This window comes from Macaca thibetana, chromosome 20, assembly GCF_024542745.1.
Source record: "Macaca thibetana thibetana isolate TM-01 chromosome 20, ASM2454274v1, whole genome shotgun sequence".
Classification (NCBI taxonomy): Eukaryota; Metazoa; Chordata; class Mammalia; order Primates; family Cercopithecidae; genus Macaca; species Macaca thibetana.
The window spans coordinates 20751266-20779157 of NC_065597.1; the positions used below are offsets into that span (position 1 = coordinate 20751266).

At 41.8% G+C, this 27892-nt stretch overlaps 1 protein-coding gene and 1 long non-coding RNA gene across 3 annotated transcripts in view; one reads left to right on the top strand and one right to left on the bottom strand.

Annotated features, from left to right (window-relative positions):
* The first annotated feature begins 247 nt into the window (after window positions 1-247).
* Window positions 248-26887, top strand: NUDT7 (nudix hydrolase 7). 2 transcript variants are annotated; one of them, XM_050773221.1, is made up of 5 exons: window positions 248-344; window positions 7596-7720; window positions 10517-10670; window positions 20903-21061; window positions 26217-26887. In XM_050773221.1, exons 1-5 carry the CDS (start codon window positions 318-320, stop codon window positions 26583-26585), a joined length of 834 nt encoding a protein of 277 aa, XP_050629178.1. In that variant the 5' UTR covers window positions 248-317; the 3' UTR covers window positions 26586-26887. The 2 variants fall into 2 exon arrangements, with proteins under 2 accessions (XP_050629178.1, XP_050629179.1); XM_050773222.1 differs by lacking the exon at window positions 20903-21061.
* Window positions 26679-27892, bottom strand: part of LOC126944004 (uncharacterized) — a 77343-nt gene continuing 76129 nt past the window's right edge. Inside the window, exon 3 of the long non-coding RNA XR_007721934.1 lies at window positions 26679-26744. This is a non-coding gene — a long non-coding RNA (uncharacterized LOC126944004). The remainder of the gene's footprint in view (window positions 26745-27892) is intronic.

Genomic DNA, 27892 nt, shown 5'->3' on the forward strand with positions numbered 1-27892 from the left:
TCAAAACTCTTTGGTTACTCATTGCCTTTCTGTGGACTTTGTAGTTATTTAAAATCCTATTCTACCAGGGACGAACCACAATCTCTGCAGGGCCTTCTCCAGTGTACTGGACTGGGTCCAGGACTGCAACTAGTGTGGACTTTGTAAGGTCAGTTCCCAAAAAACATCGTTAGTAAAACACACAGAGGATGTCCCACTCCCCAGAAGTAAGGGCAAGTTTAAGACTTAGATGCTGATCTACTCTCACTTTCTCTTCTGTCCTACTGAGAGAGGTAAGAACTCTGGTCCTCCCCAGGAGCGAAACGGGCCCATCATCTATGGACACACTACAAGGAAAATACAAGGTAGAAACATTTAACGGGACATAGACATAGAATGAGAAGGAGAGAAGGGTTCTTGTTTTCTTCCCTTGGCTACCTGGAAATTCAAAGATAAATTTAAACGCATTGAACATCTTAGCACCTTATCCTTGGCTTCTGGTAAAATATCCCCCCCATCACCACTTGTACAGCTCATGTTCCCCAATTAGCTTGTGTGTTAATATCAGTTGAATCACTTTAAACCATTTTTTAATAGGCAGGATGTACAGGCACGCCTTGTTTCATTGCACTGCACTTTGTTGTGCTTTGCAGATATGGGGTCTTTTAAAAATTGAAGGCTTGTGGCAACCCCGCATCAAGCAAGTCTATCAGTGTCATTTTTCCAACAGCACATGTGATCTTTCTGCTACTATCACCGTGAGTGTACACCCTGTGATATGACACATGATATCTTCGCAATCTTTCTGCTATCACAGTAGTTGTACACCCTCTGATATTACACACGATATCTTCACGATCTTTCTGCTACTATCACAGTGGGTGTACACCCTGTGATACTATGCGTGATATCCTTGCAATCTTTCTGCTACTATCACAGTAGGTATACACCCTGTGATTATTCATGATATTCTTGCAATATTTCTGCTACTATCACAGTGGGTGTACACCCTCTGATATTATGTATGATATCTTCACGATCTTTCTGCTACTATCACAATGGGTGTACACCCTATAATATTATGCATGATATCCTTGTGATATCTCTGCTACTATCACAGTTGGGGTACCCTCTGTGATGTTATCCAGAAAATTTCACAATCTTTCGGCTACTATCACAGTGGGTGTACACCTTGTGATAATATGCCTAATATCCTCGTAATCTTTCTGCTAATATCACAGTGGATGTACACCCTGTGATATTATGCATGAAATCCTCCTGATCTTTCTGCTACTATCACAGTAGGTGTACATCCTGTGATATTATGCCTGATACCCTCAAAATCTTGGTGCTACTATCACGTACACCGTGTGACATTATGCATTATATTTTTGCGATCTTTGTGCTACGATCACAGAGGATGTACACCCTCTGTGTACACTCTGTGATTATATACATGATATTTCCATGTTGTCTCTGCTGCTATCACAGTGGGTGTACACCCTGTGATATTATGCATGATATCCTCGAGATTTTCCTGCTGATATCACAGCCCTTGTACCCCATGTGTTTACACCCTGTGATGTTATGTAGGATATCCTCGCGATCTTTCCGCTAATATCAATCATAGTCGCTTTACACCCTGTGTGTACACCCTGTGATGGTATGCAGGATATTCTCGCGATCATTTTGCTAATATCAATCACAGTGGCTTTAAACCCTGTGTGTACACCTTGTGATGTTATGCAGGATATCCTTGCAATCTTTCCGCTAATATCAATCACAGTGGCTGCACACCATGTGTGTACACACTGTGATGTTACTCAGGATATTCTCGCGATCTTTCCGCTAGTATCAATCAATCACAGTGGCTCTACACCCTAAGTGTACAGCCTGTGATGTTATGCAGGATATCCTCGAGATCTTCCCGCTAATATCAGTCAATCACAGTGGCTGCACCTTCTGTGTGTACACCCTGTGATATTAACGCAGGATATCCTCACAATCTTTTTGCTAATATCACAGTGGTTTTACACCCTGTGATATTATACATGACATTCTCGCGACCTTTCTGCTAATATCACAGTGGGTGTACACCCCGGGTGCACACCTTGCACTACTATGCATGATATCCTCGCGATCTTTCTGCTACTATCACAGTTAATGTACACCCTGCAATATTATGCATGATATCCTCACGATCTTCCTCCTAATAGCACAGTGAATGTACACCCTGTAATATTATGCATGATATCCTCGTGATCTTTCTGCTACTATCACAGTGGGTGTACACCCTGTGATATTATTCATAATAATATGGAAGCTGTGTATAAATATTGGATATTATGAATATCGAAGCGATATTTAATATCACAGTGTGTAAACATTGTGTTAACACAGTATACTATAAATATGAGAGTGATATTTCATTAATATCATGGTTTGTAATCAATGAGTGTAAACACTGGATATTATAAGTATTAGAGTGATATTTCATTAATATCACAGTGTGTAAACAGTGTGCAAACACTGGATATTGTAAATATCGGAGCGGTATTTTATAAATATCACAGTGTGTAAACACCGGATATTTTAGATATGAGAGCAATATTTAATTACTATTACAGTGTGTAAATACTTAAATATCAGTCATATTTCATTATTATCAACGTGTTTAAACACCGTGTGTAAATGCTGATATTATAAATATCAGAGCGACATTTCTTTAATATCATAGTGTGTAAACACTGAATATTATAAATATGAGAGCGATACTTCATTAATATCATAGTACGTAAACACTGTCTAAACACTGGATATTATAAATATTAAAGTAATATGTTATTAATATCCCAGTGTGTAAATACTGTGTCTCAACACTGGATATTATAAATATCAGAGCAATATTTCATTAATATTTTAGTGTATAAGCACTGGATATTATAAATATCAGAGTGATACTTCAGTAATATTTTAGTGTATAAGCACTGGATGTTATAATTATCAGAGTTATATTTCATTAATATCACAATGTGTAAACACTGGATATTATAAATATCATGGTGATATTTTATTACTATCTCAGTGTGTAAACACTAGATGTTATAAATATCAGAGCCATATTCCATTACTATCACAGTGTGTGAATACTGGATAATATACACCTCAGAGAAATATTTCATGAATATCACAATGTGTAAACACTGGATATTATAAATATCAGAGCCATATTTCATGAATATCAGTGTGTAAACAATGGATATTATAAATATCAGAGTGATATTTCACTCACTGGATATTATAAACATCATCAGAGAGATATTTCATTAATATCACTGTGTAAACCCTGGATATTATTAATATCATCAGAGCAATATTTCATTAATATCACAGTGTGTAAACACTAGATATTGTAAATATCACACCGATATTTCATTAATATCATAGTGTGTAAACACTGGATATTACAAGTAACATCAGGGTGGTATTTTGTTAATATCACAGTGTGTCAACACTGGATATTACAATTAGTATCATGAGAGCAATATTTCATTAATATCACAGTGTATAAACCCTGGATATTACATGTATCCTCAACAGAATGATATTCATTAATATCACAGTTTGTAAACCCTGGATACTATAAATATCACAGCAAAATTTCCCTAACATCACAGTATGTACACGGTGGATATTATAAATATCAGTGCAAAAGTTCCCCAGTATCACAATGCGTAAATCCTGGATACTCTAAATACGAGAGCAAAAATTCCCTGGTATCACAGTGTAAACCCTGGATTCTATAAATATTAGAGTTAAATTTCCCTAGTATCACAGTGTGTAAACCCTGGATACTATAAATATCAAAACAAAATTTTCCTAGTATCACGGTGTGTAAACGCTTTGTGTAAACACTGGAAATTACATATATCAGACTGATATTTCACTAGTGTCACAGTGTGTAAACCCTGTGTGTGAACTCTGGATATTATAAATACCAGAGTGATATTTCACTAATGTCACAGTGTGTAAACACTGAATATTATAAATATCAGGGCAAAATTTCATGAATGTCTCAGTATGTAAATACTGGATATTAGTAATATCAGAGAGAAATTTTACTAATGTCACAGTGTGTAAACACTAGATATTACAAATACCAGACCAAAATTTCCCTATATCACCATGTGTAAACACTGTATACTATAAATATCAGAGCAGTATTTCACTAGTGTCACAGTGTGTAAACACTTTGTGTAAACACTGGATATTATAAATATCAGAATGATATTTCACTAGTATTACAGTGTGTAACCACTGGATATTATAAATATCAGAGTGATATTTCACTAGCATCATAGTGTGTAATCACCGTATATTATAAATATCAGAGAGCTATTTCATTAATATCACAGCGTGTAAACACTGTGTGTAAACACTGGATGTTATAAATATCACAGCGATATTTCACTGATATCACAGTGTGTAACCACTGAGTATTGTAAATATCACAGCGACGTTTTACCAACATCACAGTGTGTAACCACTGGAAACTGTAAATATCACAGTGATATTTCACCGATATCACAGTGTGTAACCAGTGTGTAAACAGAGGATACTGTAAATATCATAGCAATATTTTGCCAGTATCACAGTGCCGGTATCACAGTCATATTTCATTGATATCATGGTGTAAACTCTGAATATTGTAAATATCACAGCGATATTTCATTGATGTCACGGTGTGTAAGCACTGTGTGTAAACAATGGATATTATGAATATCACAGGGATATTTCATTAAAGCCACAGTGTGTAAGCATTGTGTGTACACTGGATATTATGAAGATAATAGTGATATTTTATTAACATCACAGTGTGTAAGTACTGTGTGGAAACACTGGATATTATGAATATCACAGCGATATTTCATTAATATCACACTGGATATTATAAAAATCACAGCGATATTTAATTAACATTACAGTGCATAAACACTTTGTGTAAACATTAGATATTGTAAATATCACAGCGATATTTCATCAGCATCACAGTTTGTAAACACTGGATATTATAAATATCACAGCGATATTTCATTTATATCACGATGTGTAAGCACCGGATATTATAAATATCATAGCGATGTTTGCTTAATATCACGGTATGTAAACACTGTATATTATAAATATCACAGTCATATTTTATAAATATCACGGTGTGTAAACACTGGATATTATAAATATCACATTGATATTTCATTGATGTCATGGTATGTAAACACTGGATGTTGTAAACCTCAGTGATATTTCATTGATGTCATGGTGTGTAAACACTTGATATTATAAATATCACAGAGATATTTCATTGATATCACAGTGTGTAAACACTGGATAGTATAAATATCACAGCCATATTTTATTAATATCACGGTGTGTAAACACTGGATATTACAAATATCACAGCGATATTTCATTGATGTCATGGTGTGTAAACACTGGATGTTGTAAATATCACAGCGATATTTCATTAATATCACAAACTGCCCCACTGACCCAGGGCCAGCCACAATATGACTTTCATGGGCCCTAGCTACTTTTGTTTTTGTTCTCCCCTTCTTTCATAAAATAATTTAAAAATGAATATTTTATGACTGCATTCATATAAAAATGACTGTAATCCAAGCTGGATTCATTATTATATATTGCTTTTATTACATTCCTTTTCTTCTTCTAATTTAAAAAGAAATTACAATTAAAACATTTACACAGGTCCCTAAAATTACTGTGTGCCTCCTGTGCCTCTAAGGGAGAAGTCAGCCCTACACTGACCCCTGGATTCTCAGCTCGCACCAGGCTCACACACACTTTTCTCCTCCAGCCCCTTTCTGCTGTCTTTGCACAAACTTTGCCCTCTTCCTTGAACACTCTCCCTCACCCTTTGCCTCATTTATCTCCACTATCCCGCACAGAACATCAGAATCCCCTTACAGCACAGATCACTGGGCCTGACTCCTGGCTTCTGATTCAGCAGGTGTGGCGTGGGCCCCCAGAGTTCATTTTTTATTCCCTCCCTCCTCCCCTCCCCCCCCCCCCCCCCCCCCCCCCCCCCCCTCCTCCCCCCTCCACCTCCCCCTCCCCCCCCCCTCCCCCCCCTCCACCTCCCCCCTCCCCCCTCCCTCCTCCCCCCCCCTCCACCTCCCCCCTCCCCCCCTCCCTCCCTTCCTCCCTTCCTCCCTTCCTTTCTTCCTTCCTTCCCGAAACAGAGTTTTGCTTTTCTTGCCCAGGTTGGGGTGCAATGACACGATCTCGGCCTACTGTAACCTCTGCCTCCCAGGTTCAAGCAATTGTCCTGCCTCAGCCTCTCTAGTAGCTGGGATTACAGGCGTCCGCCACCGGCAAATTTTTGTATTTTTAGTAGAGACGGGGTTTCACCATGTCGGCCAGGCTGGTCTCAAATTCCTGACCTCAGGTGATCCACCTGATTCGGCTTCCCGAAGTGCTGGGATTACAGGTGTGAGTCACCGCACATGGCCCAGAGTCCACATTTTTAACAGGACCAAAGTGATCCTGATGCTGCTGGTCTGAGGACCACACTTTGAGAACTGCTGCTTTCAAAATGAACTGCACTTCTATTTCCTCTACCAACCATTCTCTGCCTCCTAATTTGGTCACATTTCTCCTTCGCACGCTCAAGAAGGACCAAAGGCCGCTGCTTTATCTGTGTGAACTTTTTTTTTTTTTTTTGCATTAAAAACTTTTTGTCGTCTTCTTACTATTTTTGAGACAGGGTCTACCTCTGTCAGGCTGGAGTGCAGTGGCGCAATCACTGCTCACTGCAGCTTCGACCTCCTGGGCCCAAGCGATCCTCCTACCTCAGCCTCTTGAGTAGCTGGGACCACAGGTGTGTGCCACCACGCCTGGCTAATTTTTTATTTTTATTTTGTAGAGATGGGGTTTCCCCATGTTGCCCAGGCTGGTCTGGAACTCCTGGATTCAAGTAATCCTCCCCTCTTGGCCTCCCAAAGTGTTGGGATTACAAGCATACGCCACTGCATCCAGCCTTGTGTGATTAATTTATGTTTCTACCATTTGACTGTGAGCTCCACGTGTCTTTTCCCTAGCTGTGGGATCTGCAAGTGCTGACAGCAGTTCAAAAAAGTTGAATGAATCACCTTAACCTTCCAGCAACAGTGGATGCGAGTATAAAATCCTATCACCTCACCAGCACGGTATTTTCCTTCCTTCTTTCCTTCCTTCCTTCCTTCCTTCCTTCCTTCCTTCCTTCCTCCCTTCCTCCCTTCCTCCCTTCCTCCCTTCCTTCCTTCCTTCCTTCCTTTCTTATTTATTTATTTATTTTTTTAACTCTTCCAGCTCTACATTCCACAACTCCTGTACCTCTTGGCTTCCATAGAAGCCCAAGGAGCCGGGCAGAAAGTGCTTTGCGCAACCGGGGAGACCCGGCCCTAAGCCCCGCCCCGCGCCTCTAGTCCCGCCTCTGGTCATAAGCCCCACCCCGATCCCAGCCTCCGACCCCAGAGCTAGCCCCGCCCCACCCCTGTCTCCGCCCCTGACCCCGTCCCGCCTCCTGTTCTAAGCCCCGCCCCTCTCTCTGGCTTTAGGCCGCGCCCGGGCCCAGAGCCGCTCTGCGCAAGCGCGACCGGCAGAGCACCTCCGAGGAGTCCGCCCGGAAACAAATATTCCCCAGGGCAATGTCACCACCTGGTCTTCCCCAGGAGCCAGACAGGTAAAGCCTTTCCAGGTCCTGGCGCCCCGAGCTTGGCCAGGCCCGGCCTTGATAGCAGCGAAGCCACCGAGGCCTTTAGTCCGGGACCGATTTTGCAGCTTCCGCCAGTCCACCTGCGAGCCCCGGATGGGAGCATTCGCCTCCAGCAACCCGCAGGGTCCCCGAACTTTTGCACCTGCTCTGGCCAGTAACGGAGCCGGCTTTAGCCACTATGGTTTACATACACGCTGCTCCCCTTCCCAGCCGGCTTGGCTCTTGTGCAATCCGCGTCTCCAGAGTTGGACCCCAGGACCCCCGAGGGTGGCACAGCCCTACACCAGGCAGCCCCAGATTCAAGTCCCCCAGTGGCTACTTCCAGTTGTGACCTTGGGTCTGTCAGTTACGTAAGCTCTCTGACCCTAGAGGTGACCCTGTGATCACTTGCCGGGCTGTTGTGAGGATAAAATGAGAAACGTGGAACGTGAGACCATGCTCAGAACGGGGTGGCTGCTACTGCTGTTGATATCTTGGTGATTATTCCAGCGGCCAGTCCCTAAAGTGGACAGATACGTTTTTGCAGCCTTGTACTTCAGCTGGTTTCTCTGGTCACTTCTGCGGTTTCTGGGTGGTTAAAAGCCACCATTCCACAGTTTCCTTTTCTGGAGGCGGGCCTGCGAGCATCAGATGTACTGTGCAATCCCCTGTGCCAGCATTCAGTGATTCTTTCCAGGCCATTTGGTCGTTGAAATCCACTGCTGTTACCCAACCACATCTAGTGAGCACCCTGCCATCTAGAAAGAGGCAAAAAATAGCAAATACCTCCTGCAAACAACTGCTTATCTAATGATGGGGAGATTTATGACAGTGGTTACCATTCACTGAGCACCAGCTGTGTCCCAGCCACAGTATATGAACTGCATCATTTAATCTGCATACATATCCTCAAGCCTGACACAAATGAAGATGAAACTCAGAGAAGTCATTCCTGTACACTTTTTTTTTTTTTTTGAGACAGTCTCACTCTGCCGCCCAGGCTTACAGCGCAGTAGGCAATCTCGGCTCACTGCAGGCTCTGCCTCCTGAATTCAAGCGATTCTCCTGCCTCAACCTCCTGAGTAGCTGGGATTACAGGCATGTGCCACGATGCCCGGCTAATTTTTGTAGTTTTAGTAGAGGTGGGGTTTTACCATGTTGGCCAGGCTGGTCTCAAACTCATGACTTCAAGTGATGCACCTGCCTCAGCCTCCCCAAGTGCTGGGATTACAGGTGTGAACCACTGTACCAGGCCTCCTATACACATTTGAAGCCAATTCTGGGTATCTTAAACATCTGATTCTGCCCACTGTGCAAAACTGCCATCCCACAGAAAAAGTAAAATCAACTGTTCCTTTTCTAGGGCTGCCATAACAGAGTACCACACACTGAGTGGTTTAAAACAATAGAAATGGTCTCTCATGGCTGGAAGTCCGAAATCAAGGTGTCAGCAGGGCCACACTGCCTTAGAAGGCTCTGGGGGCAACCTTTCCTTGCCTCTTTCAGTTTCTGGTGGTTTCTGGCATTCCTTGGCTCACAGCAGCATCACTTCAACCTCTGCTGCCATCTTCACATGGTCTTCTTCCCTGTGTGTGTGTCTCCGTGTTTTTTCTTCTTCTTTAATTTAATTTAATTTTATTTTTTATTGAGTTGGGTCTCACTCTGTCACCCAGGCTGGAGTGCAGTGGTGCAATCATGGCTCACTGCAGCCTTGAACTCTAGGACTCAAGTGATCTCCCACCTCCACCTCCCAAGTAGCTAAGAATAGAGTTGCATGCCCTATGCCCAGGCTAATTTATCCTTTTTTTTTTCTTTTGTAGAGACAGGGTCTTGCTATGTTGACCAGGCTTGTTTCAAACTCCTGGGCCCAAGCAATGCTCTCGCCTCAACCTCCCAGTTTTGGGATTACAGGCGTGAGCTACCGCACTTGGTTTGTTTCTGGTTCTTATAAGGACAACAGTCATTGGATTTAGAGCTCACTTTAATTACATCTAAAAAGATCCTATATCTGAATAAAGTCATACTCTGAAGTTTGGGGTAGACATGAATTTCAGGGGTGAGGAGATACTGTTCAACCCACTATACAAACTAGCAGCAAAACACACCTGTCAAAAGGACCAAAACAAGTCCACATAGGAAGGCACCATTTGTGGTTATAAATCCAAATACTTGCATATTATTGGGAAATTGTTCTCAAAATGTGTTCCCCTGTCCACAGCGTCAGTAACACTGTCATGTGGGAGTTTGATACAAATGCTAATTCTCAGGCCCTACATGAGAGTTACTGAGTCACAGTCTGGGACTGAACCTAGCAGTCTATGTGACAGCCAGCCCTCCAGGTGATTCTGTTGCTGCTAAAGTTTGGGAACCACTGTTATAAGGCAGTTGAAGACACAGGAGTTTGAGAACATAAGGGCCAGCTTAACAGAAGGTGGTCTTCTAACCTTAACAATGACGTTTTCATCAAACCTGTCTTCTCTGAATATAATTGTGGATTTCAAAATTCAACTATTGCATTATTGAAAAAACATTTTACCATACTTTATGTTTCAAAGAGAACCTGTGTACTAAACTGTGTGCTTAGGAGGTTTTTTTGTCATTTTCATCCTGCGAACACCATGCAATTTAGATATTATCATTTCTGTCGTGTTATTGAAAAATACACAGAGAGTCAGAAATGGCAAACTCCTAAATACACAACAAAGCAGAAACAGAGGCGGGACTATAAGCTTTTTACCGTAACTCTGCTTACTAAAATGTCTGTCTGGTTTGTTTTTATTTTAGAAACAGTTTGCTAGATGATGCTAAGGCCCGCTTAAGAAAGTATGATATTGGAGGCAAATATTCTCACTTGCCATATAACAAATATTCCATCCTTTTGCCATTGGTGGTTAAAGAAGGAAAACTCCATTTGTTGTTCACCGTCCGGTCAGAGAAGGTAGGTGGACAAAAAATTTCCTGCCCTTAAACCTCAGGACATCAGAAAACCTCACGAGATTTTGTCACTTGCACACATTTCGATGCCAAAATTCTCAAAAGGGTTTTCAGAATTGTGATGCCAGAGGCATACAACCACAAGTCACGGCATAACATGGTGTTTCTTGGAGAAGGTTTAACAAAGAAAATGAAGGAATTTAGTTAGCAAGCAGTTTAAAATGCTTTCAGACTAGGGTTACCTAACCTTGGTGCTATTGGCCTTTGGGGCTGAATAATTCTTTGGTGTGGAGACTGTCCTGTATAACGTGGTGTGTTTAGCATCATCCTTTGGCCTCTACCCACCAGATGCCAGTAGCACACACAAACACAAGCTCACAAACACCTTTGTCCGGTATGCCAGTAGCATACACACCACAAATATCTTCAGAATTGCCTATTGTTCTGGCAGGATTGGCGGTGCAAAATTGCCCCCACCAAGGGCCACTGTTTTAAACTATCCCACCCCCAGTATAATGTGAAAATACTAGAGCACAGAAGTTAACAGCCTTGGCTCTAAAGCTAGCTATCCATGTTGAATCCAGGCTCTCCCCTTGCCAGCTGTGACTTTGGCCTAGTTACTTACCCTCTCTGTACTTCAGTTTTTTCACTTGTAAAATGAGGACAGAATATTAGTTACTGCTTCATACAGCTGCTATGAACATTTCACAGGATAACAAATGTAAAGCACCTATACAACCCTGGTACTTGGCAAGCAAGAATTCAGTAATTTTTGGCTGTCATCGTTAGTGTCAAGTGGCAGACATGACCTGAAGTTTTGAGATAAATGATGTCACTGTAAGGAAATATTGGGCTGGGAATGGAGTTTCTGGCTCACCCCTTGTATTGGTCCATTCTTGCATTGCTATAAAGAAATACCTGAGGCCAGGCGCGGTGGCTCAAGCACTTTGAGAGGCGGAGGTGGGAGGATCACGAGGTCAGGAGTTTGAGATCAGCTAACCAAGATGGTGAAATCCCATCTCTACTAAAGATACAAAAGAATTAGCCGGGCGTGGTGAACACGCCTGTAATCCCAGCTACTCAGGAGGCTGAGGCAGGAGAAACACTTGAACCCAGGAGGCGGAGGTTGTAGTGAGCAGAGATTGTGCCACTGCACTCCAGCCTGGGTAACAGCGAGACTCCATCTCAGAAAAAAAAAAAAAGAAATACCTGAAACTGGGTAATTTGTAAAGAAAAGAGGTTTCATTGGCTCATGTTTCTGCAGGCTGTACAGGAAGCATGACACAGGCATCTGCTCAGTTTCTGGAAAGGCCTCAAGGAGTTTACCATCATGGCAGAGGGCAGGGGGGAGCAGGAGCAAGAGAGAGAGCGGGGAAATGCCACACACTTTTAAATGGCCGCGGATCTCATGAGAACTCACTCACTATCATGAGGACATTGCCAAGATGATGGTGTTAAACCATGCGTGGGAAATCTGCCCCCATGATCCATTCACCTCCCACCAGGCCCCAGCTCCAACAATGGGGACTCCAATTCAACATGAGATTTGGGCAAGAACAAATATCAAAATTCTATCACCCCCGCACCCATGAGCGCAATCACTTTCCCTTGCTGTGGGGAACTTTCAAGGAAAAGCTGATGAAGCAGTCATTTTAAGGTTATCCACGTACAAAAAGAAAATAAGCCATGTTAACAGGCTTTTAAAGCAGAATAATGAAAAGTATTTTGTTTTTTAAAAAAAAAAAAAAAAAAAAAAGCCGAGGAATCAGCCGGAGTTTTGTGGATGTAGAAGTAGACTTGTGCGGATTGCGTTCGATCTGAGCCAGGCAGAAATGCCGTGAACTCAGGACATGATAGAAATCCAGGTTCCAAGGGGAGATACTTAAATGGAAACCAGGGGACCAGAGTCTATTCCCAGCTCTGCCAGTAAGCACAGGAGAAGCACTTACATATATTTAAAAATTATCAGATATGGCCGTGTGCGGTGGCTCATGCCTGTAATCCCAGCACTTTGGGAGGCTGAGGTGGGTGGATCACCTGAGGTCAGGAGTGCAAGACCAGTCTGGCCAATATGGCGAAACCCCGTCTCTACTAAAAATACAAAAAATTAGCCAGGCGTGGTGGTGGGCGCCTGTAATCCCAGCTACTGGGGAGACTGAGGCAGGGAGAATTGCTTGAACCTGGGAGGTGGAGGTTGCATTGAGCCGAGATCGTGCCACTGCACTCCAGCCTGGGCAACAGAGCAAGACTGCATCTCGATAATGAATAAATAAATAAATAAATAATAAATAAATAAAATAGAATTATCAGACAAACAATAATATAAGAAATCTAGACAATACTACAAACTCAACCAAGAGGGTCTCTAGTTTCTTTTGTTTCACCCAGAGCCACTTTTGCCCGTCTATTATTAAGGTCACTTTTAAAAAACTATTTAAATGTAATTCAATCTGATTGTAAACACTATCTGGCTGTGGGGGTGAGAAATTCCCTCTGGCGCTCTGCCCCTCACACAAGCAGGGGGCTGGTACGAGATTTCCCCCCAATAGATGGGGAGGGCAGGGCAAGAAGTGGGTTAACCCTTCTCAAATGTACACTCTCCCAGTAGCTCTGGAACCTTGAACAAGTTTCTTTTTCTTTCTTTTTTTTTTTTTTTGAGAAGGAGTCTTGCTCTGTCACCCAGGCTGGAGTGCAGTGGCGCCATCTCAGCTCACTGCAACCTCTGCCTCCTGGGTTCAAGCAATTCTTCCGCCTCAGCCTCCCAATTAGGTGGGATTACAGGTGTGTACCACCACGCCTGGCTAATTTTTGTATTTTTGGTAGAGACGGAGTTTCACCATGTTGGTTGACCAGGCTGATCTTGAACTCCCGACCTGAGGTGAGCTGCCCGCCTTGGCCTCCCAAAGTGCTAGGATGACAAGCATGAGCCACCACGCCTGGCCTGCAAAGTTCTTAAATCTCTTAATCGCCTCAGTTTTCTCATCCCTAAAAATGGGCCTGAGAACAGCACCTCATGTGCAGGGTTGTTATAGCCTGAAAAAGATCTGTAAAACGCCCGGCACGGCTGCTGGCGTGCCATAGTGCTGCATGCTGTTGGCTGCTACCTATGTTTTCGTTTTCTCCTTGTCCAGGCCCACCTTGGATAAGGAACTCCTCTCAGAACCCTAGATCCCTGGTGCGCGGCAAAGAGCTGGCAAACCCCTTTCTCCATTGCACACCTGGGCAGAGCCCTTCAAGCCTTCAAAGCCACCCACTTTATAGCTTTCAGGAATTAGCTGCCCTGCACTATCGGTCCTCCTCTTCCCCACACCCTTGACCTTACATCCGTCCTCTGTCCCCTCTTCTACCCTCCTCCAAACTCCTCCCTGCACCCCATTCTCTGGGACTGGAAGTAGGCAAGAGAAAATTCAAGAACAAAGCAAAGATTGAAGTCTTAGGAAATTAGGCTCCACCTTTATTTGGCCTCTGAGTAGCATTTCAGAAGGTTTTATTGAATAAAAATATGTATACTATTTGTCAAAGAAATGACTGACAGCTTTTGTACTTAGAGCCCTTTGCAGTGCTAATAGTTTTTGATTAGTCAGTTTTAGAAATGTGCCTATTTTCTTCAAAACAGTCTAACAGTTTCTTTTTTAAAAACAAAACTAAAGAGATAAACTTGTAGAGATTTGTCCTGTACAACATGATGTTTTGAAGTATATATTCACTGTGGAATGACTAAATCTGGCTAATTAGTGTACTACCTCACATAGTAACATATTACCACACATATTGCTCACATAGTCACATATCACCACATACAATACCTCACATAGTAACATATTACTATACATATTACCTCACATAGTAACATATCACCATATACATCATATAGTAACATGTCATCACACATATTTTCTTCAAAATAGCATTTAAAAAAAAAAAATGGAGGCTGGGCATGGTGGATCATGCCTGTAATCCCAGCATTTTGGGAGGCCAAGGTGTGAGGATCCCCTGAGGTCAGGAGTTTCAGACCAGCCTGGCCAACATGGTGAAACCCCATCTCTACTAAAAATGCAAAATTAGCTGGGTGTGGTGGTGCATGCCTGTAGTCCCAGCTACTCGGGAGGCTGAGGCAGGAGAATCGCTTGAACCTAGGAGGCAGAGGTTGCAGTGAACCGAGGCTATGCCACTGCACTCCAGCCTGGGTGACAGAGCGAGACTCTATCTCAATAAATAAACAAATAAATAAAATTTAAATCAATAGATAAAATTGTATAGATTTATCCTGTACGACATGATGTTTTGAAGTATCTATTCACTGTGGAATGACTAAATCTAGCTAATCAATGTACTAACTCACATAGTAACATATTACTATACATATTACGTCACATAGTAACATATCACCAGACATATTACCTCACATAGTAACATATCACCACACACATTACCTTTCATAGTACATATTAACACACATACTACCTCATGTGGTAACATATCACCACACACATTACCTCTCATAGTAACATATTAACACACACAGTACCTCATATGGTAACATATCACCACACGTAACATACTATCTCACATAGTCATCATCTTTGTGGTAAGAACACTTTATATCCACTCAGCAATTTTCAAGAATACAGTATGTTTACTATAGTCACCATAGTGTAAAATACCTCTCTTGAATTTATTCCTCCTGACTGGCTGAAACTTTTTATCTTTTGGCCATCTCCCCAACCTCCCCCAAAACCACCTCAGCACGTGGTCACCACCATTTTACTCTACTTCTATGAGACCGACTTTTTAATATTCCACATATGAATGAGATTATATGTCATTTGTCTTTCTGCGACTGGCTTATTTTACCTAACGTAATTTCCTCCTGCTTCATCCATGTTGTCACAAATGACAGGATTTCCTTCTTTTTTATGACTGAGTAATATTCCTCTCTGGATGTACATTTTCTTCATTCACTTGTTGATGGACACTCAGGTTGATTCCATGTCTTGGCCGTTGTGAACAATGCTGCGGTGAACATGGGTGTGCAGATACCTCTTCAATATACTGATTTGATTTCCTTTGGATGTATAACCAGTAGTGGGATTGCTGGATCATATGGCAATTCTGTTTTTAACTTTTTGAGAAGCCTCCATACTGTTTTCCACAATGATTGTACTAATTTACATTCCCACCAACAGTGTGTGATCGTTCGCTTTTTTCCATATCCTCAACAACGCTTACCTTTTGCTTTTTAGATAATGGCCATTCTAAAAGGTGTGAGGTAATGTCTCTCTGTGGTTTTAATTTGAATTTTCCTGGTGATTAGAGATGTTAAGCACTTTTTAAATATACCTTTTGAGAAATGTCTATTTAGGTCCTTTGTCCACTTTTTAATTGGGTGTTTTTTATTATTGATATTGAGTTGAGTTCCTTATATATTTTGGATCCTAGCCCCTTTTATGGTTTGCAAATATTTTCTCCCATTCCATAGATTGTCTTTTCAGTCTGTTGAGTGTTTCCTTAGCTGTGCAAAAGCTTTTTAGCTGATGTAAGCCCATGTTTTTATTTTTCCTTTCATTGCCTGTGCTTTTGGGGTCATATTTTAAAAATCATTGCCTAGACCAAGGATAACATTTTCTTGAGAGTAGTGTTCTCGCTAAGCCAGAATGGTCTTTTCCAATTCCTATTACCTATTAATTGGAATAGGTGTACAAGGCAACTTGAGTAGAATTGGTATGCTATGAGATACTTTTGAAAGCTTTCAAAATACAGTCATGTGCTGCAAAACAGCGTTTTTCCATCAATGATGGACCATATATACAGTGGTGGTCCCGTAAGATTATAATGGAGCTGAAAATTCCTATCACCAAGTGACATCACAGCAGTCATAATGTCATAGCACAATACATTACTCACATGTTTGTGGTGATGCTGGTGTAAACAAACCTACTGTGTTGCCAGTGGTCTAAAAGTATAGCATATACAATTATGCACAATATATAATACTTGATAATGACAAAAATGACACTTCTGGTTTATGAAATTTACTACACTATTCTTCGAAATCATTATTTTAGAGTGCTCTTCTTCTACTTATTTTTTTTAAAAAACTATAAAGCAGCCTCAGTAAGGTCCTTCAGGAGGTATTCCAAAAAACACAGGCATTGTCATTGTAGCAGATGAGAGCTCCATGTACGTTACTGTTGCCCCTGAAGACCTTCCAGTGGGACAAGAAGTAGAGGTAGAATACAGTGACACTGATGATTCTGTGTGTTGTATCTTAGTTTTTAGCAAGAAAGTTTAAAAAGAAAAACAAAAATCCTTAAAAATAGAAAAAAGCTTCTAGAGTAAGGTATAAGGAAAATATTTTGTACAGCTGTATAATGTGTTTGTGTTTTAAGCTAAGTGTTCTTACAAGAGTCAAAAAATTAAAAATTAAAAAGTTTAGAAAGTAAGGAGTAATAGTAAGCTATGGTTAATTTATTATTCAAAAAAGAAAAAGGCCAGGGGTGGTGGCTCACACCTGTAATCCCAGCATTTTGGGAGGCTAAGGTGGAGAGAATCACCTGAGGTCAGTAGTTCGAGAGCAGCCTGGCCAACATGGCAAAACCCCGTCTCTACTAAAAATACAAAAATTAGCCGAACATAGTGGCAGCTGCCTGTAATTCCACCTACTCGGGAGGCTGAGGCTGCAGTGAGCTGAGATCACGTCACTGCACTCCAGCCTGGCCGACAGAGTGAGACTCCATCTCAAAAAAAAAAAAAAAAGAAAAGAAAAATATTTTTATAAACATACTATAGCCTACATGTCTAGTGTTTATGAAGTCTAGAGCAGTGTTTAATGTCCTAGGCCTTCACATTCACTCACCACCCACTCACTCACTGACTCACACAGAGCAGCTTTCAGTCCTGCAAGCTCCATTTATGGTAAATGCCCTATACTGGTGAACCATTTTTGATCTTTTATACCATATTTTTACTGTACCTTTTCTGTGTTTATATACACAAATACTTACCACTATGTTACTATTGCCTGCAATATCCAGGACAGTAAAATGGTGTACAAGTTGTAGCCCAGAAGCAGTAGCTACACCGTATAGCCTCGGTTTGCAGTAGTCTGTACGATCCAGGTTTGTGCAGGTGTGCCCTGTGTTGTTTGTGCAATGATGAAATCGCCTAATGCATTTTTCAGAATGTGTCCCTGACTGTACATTTAAAACAGGCATCATATCAGGTCTGTATTTCTGTCAAGCCTGATGACTGCTTGGAGGTGCCTCTGTCCCTGGCTGCCTTGGAGTTGAACATTCTAACAATAAAGCACTTTTTCAGAGTTGCTCTAACATTAGGTATATTTCTTATGCATTTGGTGAGACATATTTGCAGTGGGTGGTGAGCGTTCAAGACAGTAGAAATATGTCCATCAACCTTCTTTTCACCTGTTCTCATGACTGTAATTGAGGTGAAGATGTCTTAAGTATTTAGCTATGGCAGCAATTTCTGCAGTGTTACTGATTTATCAGCACAGAAGGATTTAAAAAAAAATTTTTGAGCCTTGCCCAAATGAGGCTGTGGACTATAAAATGTCAAAAAGTGTATCATGGCATTGTCTTAGTCCTCTCAAGCTGCTAGAACAAAACACCTTAGACTGGGTGGCTTATAAACAACAGATATTAATTCTCAGAGTTCTGGAAGCTGCAAAGTCCAAGATTAAGCTGCCAGAAGATTTGGTGTCTGGTGAGGGCCCTGTTCCAGTTCATAGATAGTCATCTTTTTGGTGTCCTTACAGAGAAAGGGGCAAAGGGTCTGTTTCGGGCCTCTTTTATAAGGGCATTAATCTCACTGATGAGGGCTCTGCCCTCATGACCTAATCACCTCCCAAGGGCCCCACCTCCTAATACCATCACCTTAGGGGTGAGGATTTCAACATATGGATTCATGGGAGAATAAACAACCAGGCCATTGCAGGCATCTAGTTTCTCCTTACATAGATATATTGGCCTAGGTGCTAACAATGACAACATGATCTCTTGACTGAGCTTCTCAATGTCCAGGACTGACCTTACGAGTTCTCATTATTAAATATTTAATGTGGCCAGGCACCATTCCCGTGCATCCACTCCACCCTCATGGAACAATCTTCACAGCTCTGTGAGGAGCACACTGTCATTACCCCATTGCACACAGTTGGAAAGAGGCAGACCCAGCACTCTTGCTGAGCCTGAGGGCTCCTGGACAATTCAGGAGAGAAAGGATAGTGGGTACTAGGCACGAGTGGGCATAAAAGAAATTGAGGTCACTTTGCTGAGATATTTGGCCCTGCAGAAGAGAGAACAGTGGAGTGTTTGTGCCTCTCCACTTCTGCCCAAGATATGAGAGAAATAATTTTGAAGACACAGATAAGAAAGGGAGTAATTTTAGGATGCTATAAATAGAGACAGTCAGTTCTCCTAAAGGCAGGAAGGAATGGAATCAAGGAAGAAGGCAATGCAGGGAAAGAGGAGACCTCTATTCCTTTACCAACACACGCAAAGATAAACATAGATGCCAATACAATGCTAATAGCTCCAGGGCCCATATTTTCTGTGTCTTACTAAACTTTTGATAAATGCATGTTGTACTGATTAAAACCACAAGCTCGTAAATTAAACACTGGTTTATATTCCAGCTCACTGAGTGAACTTGATCAGGTTATTTAGCCTCTGTGAGCCTAAGTTCCCTGTATGAAAGTAGAAATAATAGTAGTATAAGAGTAGCTTATGGCCGGGCACAGTGGCTCAGGCCTGTAATCCCAGCACTTTGGGAGGCCGAGGAGGGCAGATCACGAGGTTAGGAGATCGAGACCAGCCTGGCTAACATGGTGAAACCCCAGCTCTACTAAAACCACAAAAAATTAGCCAGGCGTGGTGGTGGGCGCCTGTAGTCCCAGCTACTCGGGAGGCTGAAGCAGGAGAATGGTGTGAACCCGGGAGGCGGAGCTTGCAGTGAGCCGAGTTCGCACCACTGCACTCCAGCCTGGGTGACAGAGCGAGACTCTGTATCAAAAAAAAAAAAGAGGGGGAGAAAGAAAAGAGTGGCTTACCTGCCCATCAGTGCATGAGAGGATAAACAAACTGTGATATATACATACAATAGACTACTATTCAGCCGTAAAAAAGGAAGTACCAATACACGATAGAACATGAAGAACCTCAAAAACATATGTGAAGGGAAAAATGCCAGACACAAAAGTCGAGACTAGGTAAATCCACAGAGACAGGAAGCAGGGACAGAGGGAGAGGGGAATGAGAATCAACTGTTGTATGGGGTTTCCTTCTCGAATGATGAAAATATTCTGGAACGAGATAGTGGGGATGATTGTACAACACAGTAAATGTATTAAACGTCTCTTATTTTCTTCACTATAAAATGGTTACTTTTATGTGAATTTCACCTCATTCAAAAATTAGTAGCTGATAGAACGGTTCTGAGGACCCAGTGGGTAAAAAATCTCTGTGAAACAGCATGCCCAGAATATGATAAGCACCCAATAAAGGACTCCACAAAATTATCTGTTGATAATATTGCCCCTTATTTATTCTTTCCGCTTTTTTCCCCTAGCAATGTCAGTCTGTTTGTGTGTGTGTGATTTGATCATGCTGGCGGATTTCTTTATTGTACTGTCATCACAATAGTGAGTGAGTTCTCACGAGATATGGTTGTTTAAAGTGTGTGGCACCTCCGCTCCCGCTCTGTCATCACAATAGTGAGTGAGTTCTCACGAGATATGGTTGTTTAAAGTGTGTGGCACCTCCGCTCCCGCTGTCTTCCTCCGGCTCCAGCCGTGTGAAATGCTTGCTCCTCCTTTGCCTTCCATCATGATTGTAAGTTTCCCGAGGTCTCCCCAGAAGCCGAGCAGATGCCAGCATCATGCTCCCTGCACAGCCTGCGGGACTGTGAGCCAACGAAACCTCTTTTCTTTATAAATTACTCAGTCTCTGCTATTTATTTATAGCAGTGCAAGAACAGACTAATATAGTGTGTGGTATATTTTGCGGAGAAATAGAATAAAAGTTAGCAGTGAGAAAAATTTTCAAGGTTCATTTCTTTAAAAGGATTCAAGAAAACACATTTTTGGGCCATGAGGGTTTTGATACCACCACCTAGGTAGGAATGGTCTCTGGTACAAAATCGAAGTTCAGTATTTGTTGAATGAATAAATAGTTCCAAAATTAGAATCCCACATTGTAGTGCTGTTCTTTCTATATCCAGCTAAGAAGGGCCCCTGGAGAAGTTTGCTTCCCTGGAGGTAAGCGTGATCCTACAGACATGGATGATGCAGCCACGGCTCTCCGGGAAGCCCAGGAGGAAGTGGGGCTGCGTCCTCATCAAGTGGAAGTTGTCTGCTGCCTGGTGCCATGTCTTATTGATGTAAGGGTTTCCTCAGACACTCGAGCGCCGTCCCCACCCCCAGGTGGATCTACTGTTCTCAGGATTCCACATTTTCCAAACATAACCCCAAAGAGTACTGTACATAAAGTCAAGAAACCAGGTTCTCCAATGGACATTGCCCCTCGTGAGCCAAGTGGCTGTGGGCAACCCCTTTTGCCTCTCTGGACCCCATCCAGAAATAAAAGGGTTGAACTCCCATCAGTGGATTTCAAACTGGGTGCCATAGAACCCTAGAGAGATGCTTCAGAATTATTAACATTCAGTTCACATTTATTTTTCTCCAGTATACATTGATTTTGAGAGTTCAGTTGAAAAAATAACACACACTCCAATGTGCTGGATACCAAATTTTAGCCCCTTGGAGACCACTAGTGCATTACTTCTGCCATAAAGATACTCATTTTTCTACATACTATAGAATAAAGCCTCTCTGTAACACATTAATTGAATGGACCATGAAATCACTAGGCAAGCTATTTAAAAACTATTACTATTCATAACTGCATTTGTGTTGGATCAGGATTTCCTTGATAGTATAATATACATCAAAACATATTTAAAATATTTTTTAAAATGAATTTTGGAGCTGATATAACCAGATCTTATTTTCTTTTTATTTTATTTTTTTATAGAGATGGGGGTCTCGCTTTGTTGATGAGGCTGGTCTCGAGCTCCTGTCCTCAAGCGATCCTCCCACCTCAGCCCCCCAAAGTGCTGGGATTACAGTTGTGAACCACTGTACTCAGCTTCCGATCTTACTTTCTATTGGTTCACCACAACAACCTCATTGTTGTACTAATTGACTTTAGAAGGGGTAAATATTGTATGAATAAGTATGATCTTGGATAACAGCATGATTTTACCATATAAATGTTTTAATAAAACCTTTAATTTTAACTTTAGAATAGCAGTAGACTGATGGAAAAGTCGTGAAGATAGTACAGAAAGTTCTTATATGCCATAGACCTAGTTTCCCCTATCGTTGAAATCTTACATCATTGCATACATTTGTCACAACAAAGAAACCAATGTCAGCATGTTACTATTAACTGAACTCCATGCTCTGTTTGCTTTTTACTAGTTTTTCTACTAATGTCCTCCTTTCTGTCCTAAGATACCATATTGTATTTTGTGGTCGTGTCTCCTTAGTTCTCTGGTCTGTGATAGTTTCTCAGACTTTCTTATTCTCATGACCCTGACAGTTCTGAGATGTAGTGGCTAGGTATTTTTAGAATGTTCCCCAATTTTGGTTTGTCTGGTATTTTTCTCATCGTTAAGCTGGGGCCATAATTTGGGAACACCAGAGAGGTGAAATGCTCTCATCACACGATATCAGGGGTAGGTATAAACTCTTAATGTTTTATATATTGGGCTTTCGGGTAAGTTTTTATTTCAAAAGAACAGTCCCACTGTTGCCTAACAGTTAGAAAACCAGTGGGTTAGAACATCCTTTATGTGCCATTTGACTAAAGTCTTGGTGGTACAGTGTTTTGAAGATCAGTGATGCTGAGACAATGTCTGTCTTAATTGGGTCGTTTTTAAAAATAGAAAGGTCAGCACCCAAGGGTGGTTTTGTTTGCAAGAAGCTAGTGGCCACTAAATAAATGTTTTCTAAGTGTGTGTGTATGAAACCGGGATAGAGACATGGAATTACACGAGAAATGTGTCAATTACTTTTCCATTTTGTTTTCTAATGGGAACTCTTTTCAGTTGATTTCTGCAAATCCACCAACATTTGGAGGATTTACTTTAGAAATCAGTTAACAAATTTAGCTATACTGATTAAAAGTTTCCAAAATGAGACTAACTCCATTCCCAAAGTCCCCAGGTGCTACTGAGTTCCGCGTGTGGGTGGATAGAATTCAACAGCGTTAACAGGAAAATGTGTTTATGGGAGATTCCTGGGGGCCAGATCCTCCTGGAACAGGAGATTTCTAAAATGGCATGATTGAGAGATTAAACAAAGGCTTTAAAGAAAGGTCTGCTGTGTTTGGAAGCACAAGGGAGGGTTACTTTGTTTTTTGACCCCTGCTAATTTTTAAAATGTATCACAAAATTGTCATTTATTAAAAATTATAAGCATCATCTAATCTATGTGGCTCTTAACCTGGAGTGATTTTTCCACCCTGGGGAATTTGGTAATGTCTGGAGATCATAGCTGGGAGAGTGCTGTTGGCTTTTCCCAAGTAATCTCGAGTCCAGTGATCTCGGCTCACAGCAACCTCCACCTCCCTAGTTCAAGCAGTTCTCCTGCCTCAGCCTCCAGAGTAGCTACCTATGTATGTACCTGCTACATAAGCCTTCCAGGCAGGCTGTGACACCACAACCCCCACCCCAGTTTTCCCTTTTGCCAAACGTTTTTGTACTTCTTTTTGCAAAGGTCTCTGAAATATACCCAGGAGTATGAGCAACATGTCTGTGGTTGAATCCAGTTTCTGCCAAGTATTTACAGGATGTGCCCTTGGGCAAGTTTCTTCACGTCTCTAATTGCAGTTGTTAAGGCTTCTTCAAGAGCAGATTGTGGTAAGGAATCAGAGGGTGTTTGGAACTAGACTAGGTGCCCATAAGTTGCAGTCACTAATGGTAGCAGCAACCACGAATATTTACTGAGTATGTATTGTTGGGGCTCTGTCCAGGCCCCTTCGTATTCCTCTTACAACCGCAAGGCTTCTGATAACTCACCATTACCAGATAGGGGTCCCAATCTAGACCCTAGAGAGAGGGTTCTTGGATCTCCCAGGGTGAGTCCATAAAGTGAAAGCAAGTTTATTAGAGAAGTAAAGAAACAAAAGAATGGCTATTCTATAACAGAGCAATAGCACGTGCTGCTGGTTGGCCATTATTATGGTTATTTCTTGATCATATGCTAAATAAGGGGTGGGTTATTCATGAGTTTTCCAGGAAAGGGGTGGGCAATTCCCAGAGCTGAGGGTTCCTCACCTTTTTAGACCATATAGGGTAACTTCCTGACGTTGCCATGGCATTTGTAATCTGTCATGGCGCTGGTGGGAGTGTCTTTTAACATTCTAATGCATTCTGATTAACATATAATGAGCAGTGAGGATGACCAGAGGTTATATTCGTTGCCATCTTGGTTTTGGTGGGTTTCGACGGCCTTCTTTACTGCAAGGTCTTTATGACCTGTATCTCAGTCTCCGTCTGGTGACTAACCGTGCCCTAACCTCCTGGGAATGCAGCCCAGTAGGTCCAAGCCTTATCTTACCCAGCTCCTATTCAAGACGGAGTTGCTCTGGTTGCAACGCCTCTGACAACACTTGGCGGCTTTCTTCTGAATGCTGGCACCCTTGATACTGGAGCCACCTTGCCATGTGTCCTGCACAGAGTGCTGGGAGTGCCTGTGAAGTCACTTCTGGCCAGGCAGTCCTTAACTAGTGACTGACTAGAGCTAGGGAGCATGAAATCCCAGCTCCCTTGTCTCCACATGGGACAAACTGCATTTTAATTTACCCTCCAGAACAGCCCATGGTGCCCTTGCCAGCCTTCTTCCCTTATGAGTCTTGCTCCCCTCCTCCCCTTACCTGTCTCCCCTGGGAGCACTTTCTTAAAACATCACTTGCATCTGAGTCCTTATCTCAGAGTCCACCTGAAAAACTCCATATTCAGAGACTAAGCATTTCCCCCACCGCCAGGTGTGGTGTTAGGTGCTGATAGAATGTTGCCTCTGCCCTTGGGTAACTTAATGACCCCAGATTTCCTGCCCAAGGACATATGAAGTCTATGTTCCTCTTGTCTCCTCCTGGTCCGGATGTTGACTTTCACCATTATTTTGGTTAATGGTCTGAGTTGTCTCTGTTCCTAAATTTGCTTTCCTGTCTTTAGCTGTCCCTCTGAGAACGTGCTGCAGGCTGGATAGGTCCCAGCCTCACCGTGTGTCTACCTCTCTGGCTTTTCCCACCCACTTTCTCTTGGGATGCTCCAGGAATTCCAATTCTTCTCACTTTCTAATACAAAGTCGGGCAGCTCTTACCAGATCCCACATCCTCACTCAGCCCCAGGCCTCCCTCTCAGGGTTTCCGGCATAACAAGACAGTCTTTCATTTGATAGCACTCGTGTTCATTTGCTTTTTTTGTTTCTATTTATTTATTTATTTTTATTTTTGAGACTGGGCCTCGTTCTGTCGCCCGGGTTGGAGTGCAGTGGCATGATCTCGGCTCACTGCAACCTCCACCTCCTGAGTTCAAGCAATTCTCCTGCCTTAGCCTCCCAAGTAGCCTCTCCGAGTAGTACACGCACACGCCACCACACCTGGCTAATTTGTGTGTTTTTAGTAGAGATGGAGTTTCATCATGTTGGCCAGGCTGGTCTCAAACTCCTGACCTCAGGTGATCCGCCCACCTCGACCTCCCAAAGTGCTGGGATTATAGGCATGAGCCACCGCACCTGGCCACTCATGTTCATTTGCAAGCAGTTGTGGTTTTAAATAGAAATCCCTCTCCCATGTAATATAAACGTGTGTTATATAAAATCGTTCACATAGTTATATATAAGACACATAATTATATGTGTGTGTGTATGTACACATAAATTTTTTCATAAATGGGAATATGTCATAACTAGTATTATATCACTTTTTCTGTTCATAACTATAGCACATTTTTTTCTTTACTGAGAAGGAAAGGTGTCTATCCCATTCTTTTTAGAGGCTACATAGTATCCTATTTTATGGATATAAACCTAATTTATATAACTTAAATGCCTATAAATTAAAGAGTGATAACTTTAGAATTTTGGGCTGTTGTTGAAAGTAATGCTTCAGGTTTATATTTGTATCTTTTCTTACCGGTAGGAATTTATCATACAGATACACAAATGCAGTTCCCAGGTCAAAGGGAACACATTTTTATGATACTGCCAAATTGCCATTTCAAAAGATTGTACTACGTTATGTTCATACAAGAAATCATTTTCAGAGTCATCTCATAGATGCCACTTCAGGTAGGGCAGGATGACTCCCATTTTAGGGGGAACATAAATTTACTTCCAGAGTAAGCTTTCTTCCCCTTCTCCCAGGTTTGGTGTATTTTCTTAGCTCACCTAGAAGTGGCATGATTTTAGTATTTGAAACAGTATCACTTCACTTCTTAACTTCTCTATTTTGTTTTCTGCTTTTAGACAGATGCATTGATAACTCCATTTGTGGGTTTAATAGACCACAACTTCCAGGCCCAGCCGAATCCTGCTGAAGTTAAGGATGTATTCCTGGTGCCTCTGGCCTATTTCCTGCATCCACAGGTCCATGACCAGCATTACGTCACACGTCTCGGTCACCGTTTTATTAATCATATCTTTGAGTACACAAACCCTGAAGATGGTGTCACTTACCAGATCAAGGGAATGACGGCAAACCTTGCAGTGTTAGTGGCCTTTATCATTTTGGAAAAAAAACCCACCTTTGAGGTTCAATTTAATCTTAGTGATGTATTATCATCCTCTGAAGAGTTATTCCTGAAGGTTCATAAAAAAGCTACAAGCAAGTTATGATTTACGAGACCAAGAGACAAAGAACTATCCACGAGGATTCTGTGTGTGCTTATCCATAGAACAACAATAACGCCAGCTGTTGGAATTTGACAGGTGTGAATATTTTTTCTGCAGTATGTAGTTAGAATCTTTGCCTCTTTTCCAGTTGCCTTCTATTGTCTGAAAAAGTAAAAGTCATTCAAAAATGAAAAATATGTTTATAGTGTTGCATATTTTTACCCAAAATGTGTTAATATTTCTTACACATATAAGAAAGAATATGTGGCACATAGTAGGCCCTTAATAAAGATTTGTTGAATATATGACCATGTAGCATTTACCTTATTTGTAGGAGGCAAATATATATATTTTTTTTTCTTTTTTTTTTTTTTTTAAGACAGAGTCTCTCTCTGTCACCCAGGCTGGAGTGCAGTGGCACGATTTTGGCTCGGCTCACTGCAACCTGCCACTCCTGGGTTCAAGTGATTCTTCTGACTCAGCGTCCCAAGTAGCTGGGATCACTAGCTGCCACTAGGCCTGGCTAAGTTTTATATTTTTAGTAGAGAAAAGGTTTCGCCCTGTTGGCCAGGCTGTTCTCGAACTCCTGACCTCAGGTGCTCCACCCACCTCGGCCTCTGAAAGTGCTGGGATTATAGGTGTGAGCCACTGCATCCGGATGGCTATATATATATATATATTTTTTTTTTAATCTGTTATTACATGTAACAGAAACTTCTGGCCATCCATCAAAACCTATCTTCCCTGTCCCCTATGGTGGTAGAGTTTAAGCTGGGTCCACAGCACTCCAGGTAGAAACAGCATTACTCCAGATCCCTTGCCATTCAAGTGAACTCTGGGACTTAGTTTAGGCCAATGAGTTATGGGTGTAAGTTGACTTTCCAGGTCATCTCCAACTTAAGAGATAAGCCAGTCTCCCTAGAGTCCCTCTAGTTCTTTTATCCATGAGCTGCAACGTGGACTTGTCTGCAACCCAGCCTTGACCATACAAATGAGGACATTTCCTGGGGGAATGGCAGAACCAAAAGATGTCAGAGCTTAAATCAATGAATGACTCTGTGGAACAAAGTAACCTTCCAACCTGGGCTCTTCCCTTGGTACTGTTACATCAGAAAAGAATAAAATTCGGTCTCATCTCTCTGCCACTATAATTTGGAGTCACTTTTCTATAGCAGAGCTAACCAGTATGCTCCAACACCTGAAAATAGCTAGACTATTCGTCTGAACTTGAAGTGTTGTGAGCAGTTAGAAATGGGGATGATCTGACACTTTTTTTTTTTTTTAATTTTTTTGTGATGGATTCTTGCTTC

Bases quoted from the DNA above. Each gene is read 5' to 3' on its own strand.
- NUDT7 (XM_050773221.1), top strand. From the start codon at position 318: ATGGACACACTACAAGGAAAATACAAG. The intron at 345-7,595 runs GTAGAAACATTT...CTCTGGCTTTAG, and splicing joins CACTACAAGGAAAATACAAG to GCCGCGCCCGGGCCCAGAGC. The intron at 7,721-10,516 runs GTAAAGCCTTTC...TTTTTATTTTAG, and splicing joins CTTCCCCAGGAGCCAGACAG to AAACAGTTTGCTAGATGATG.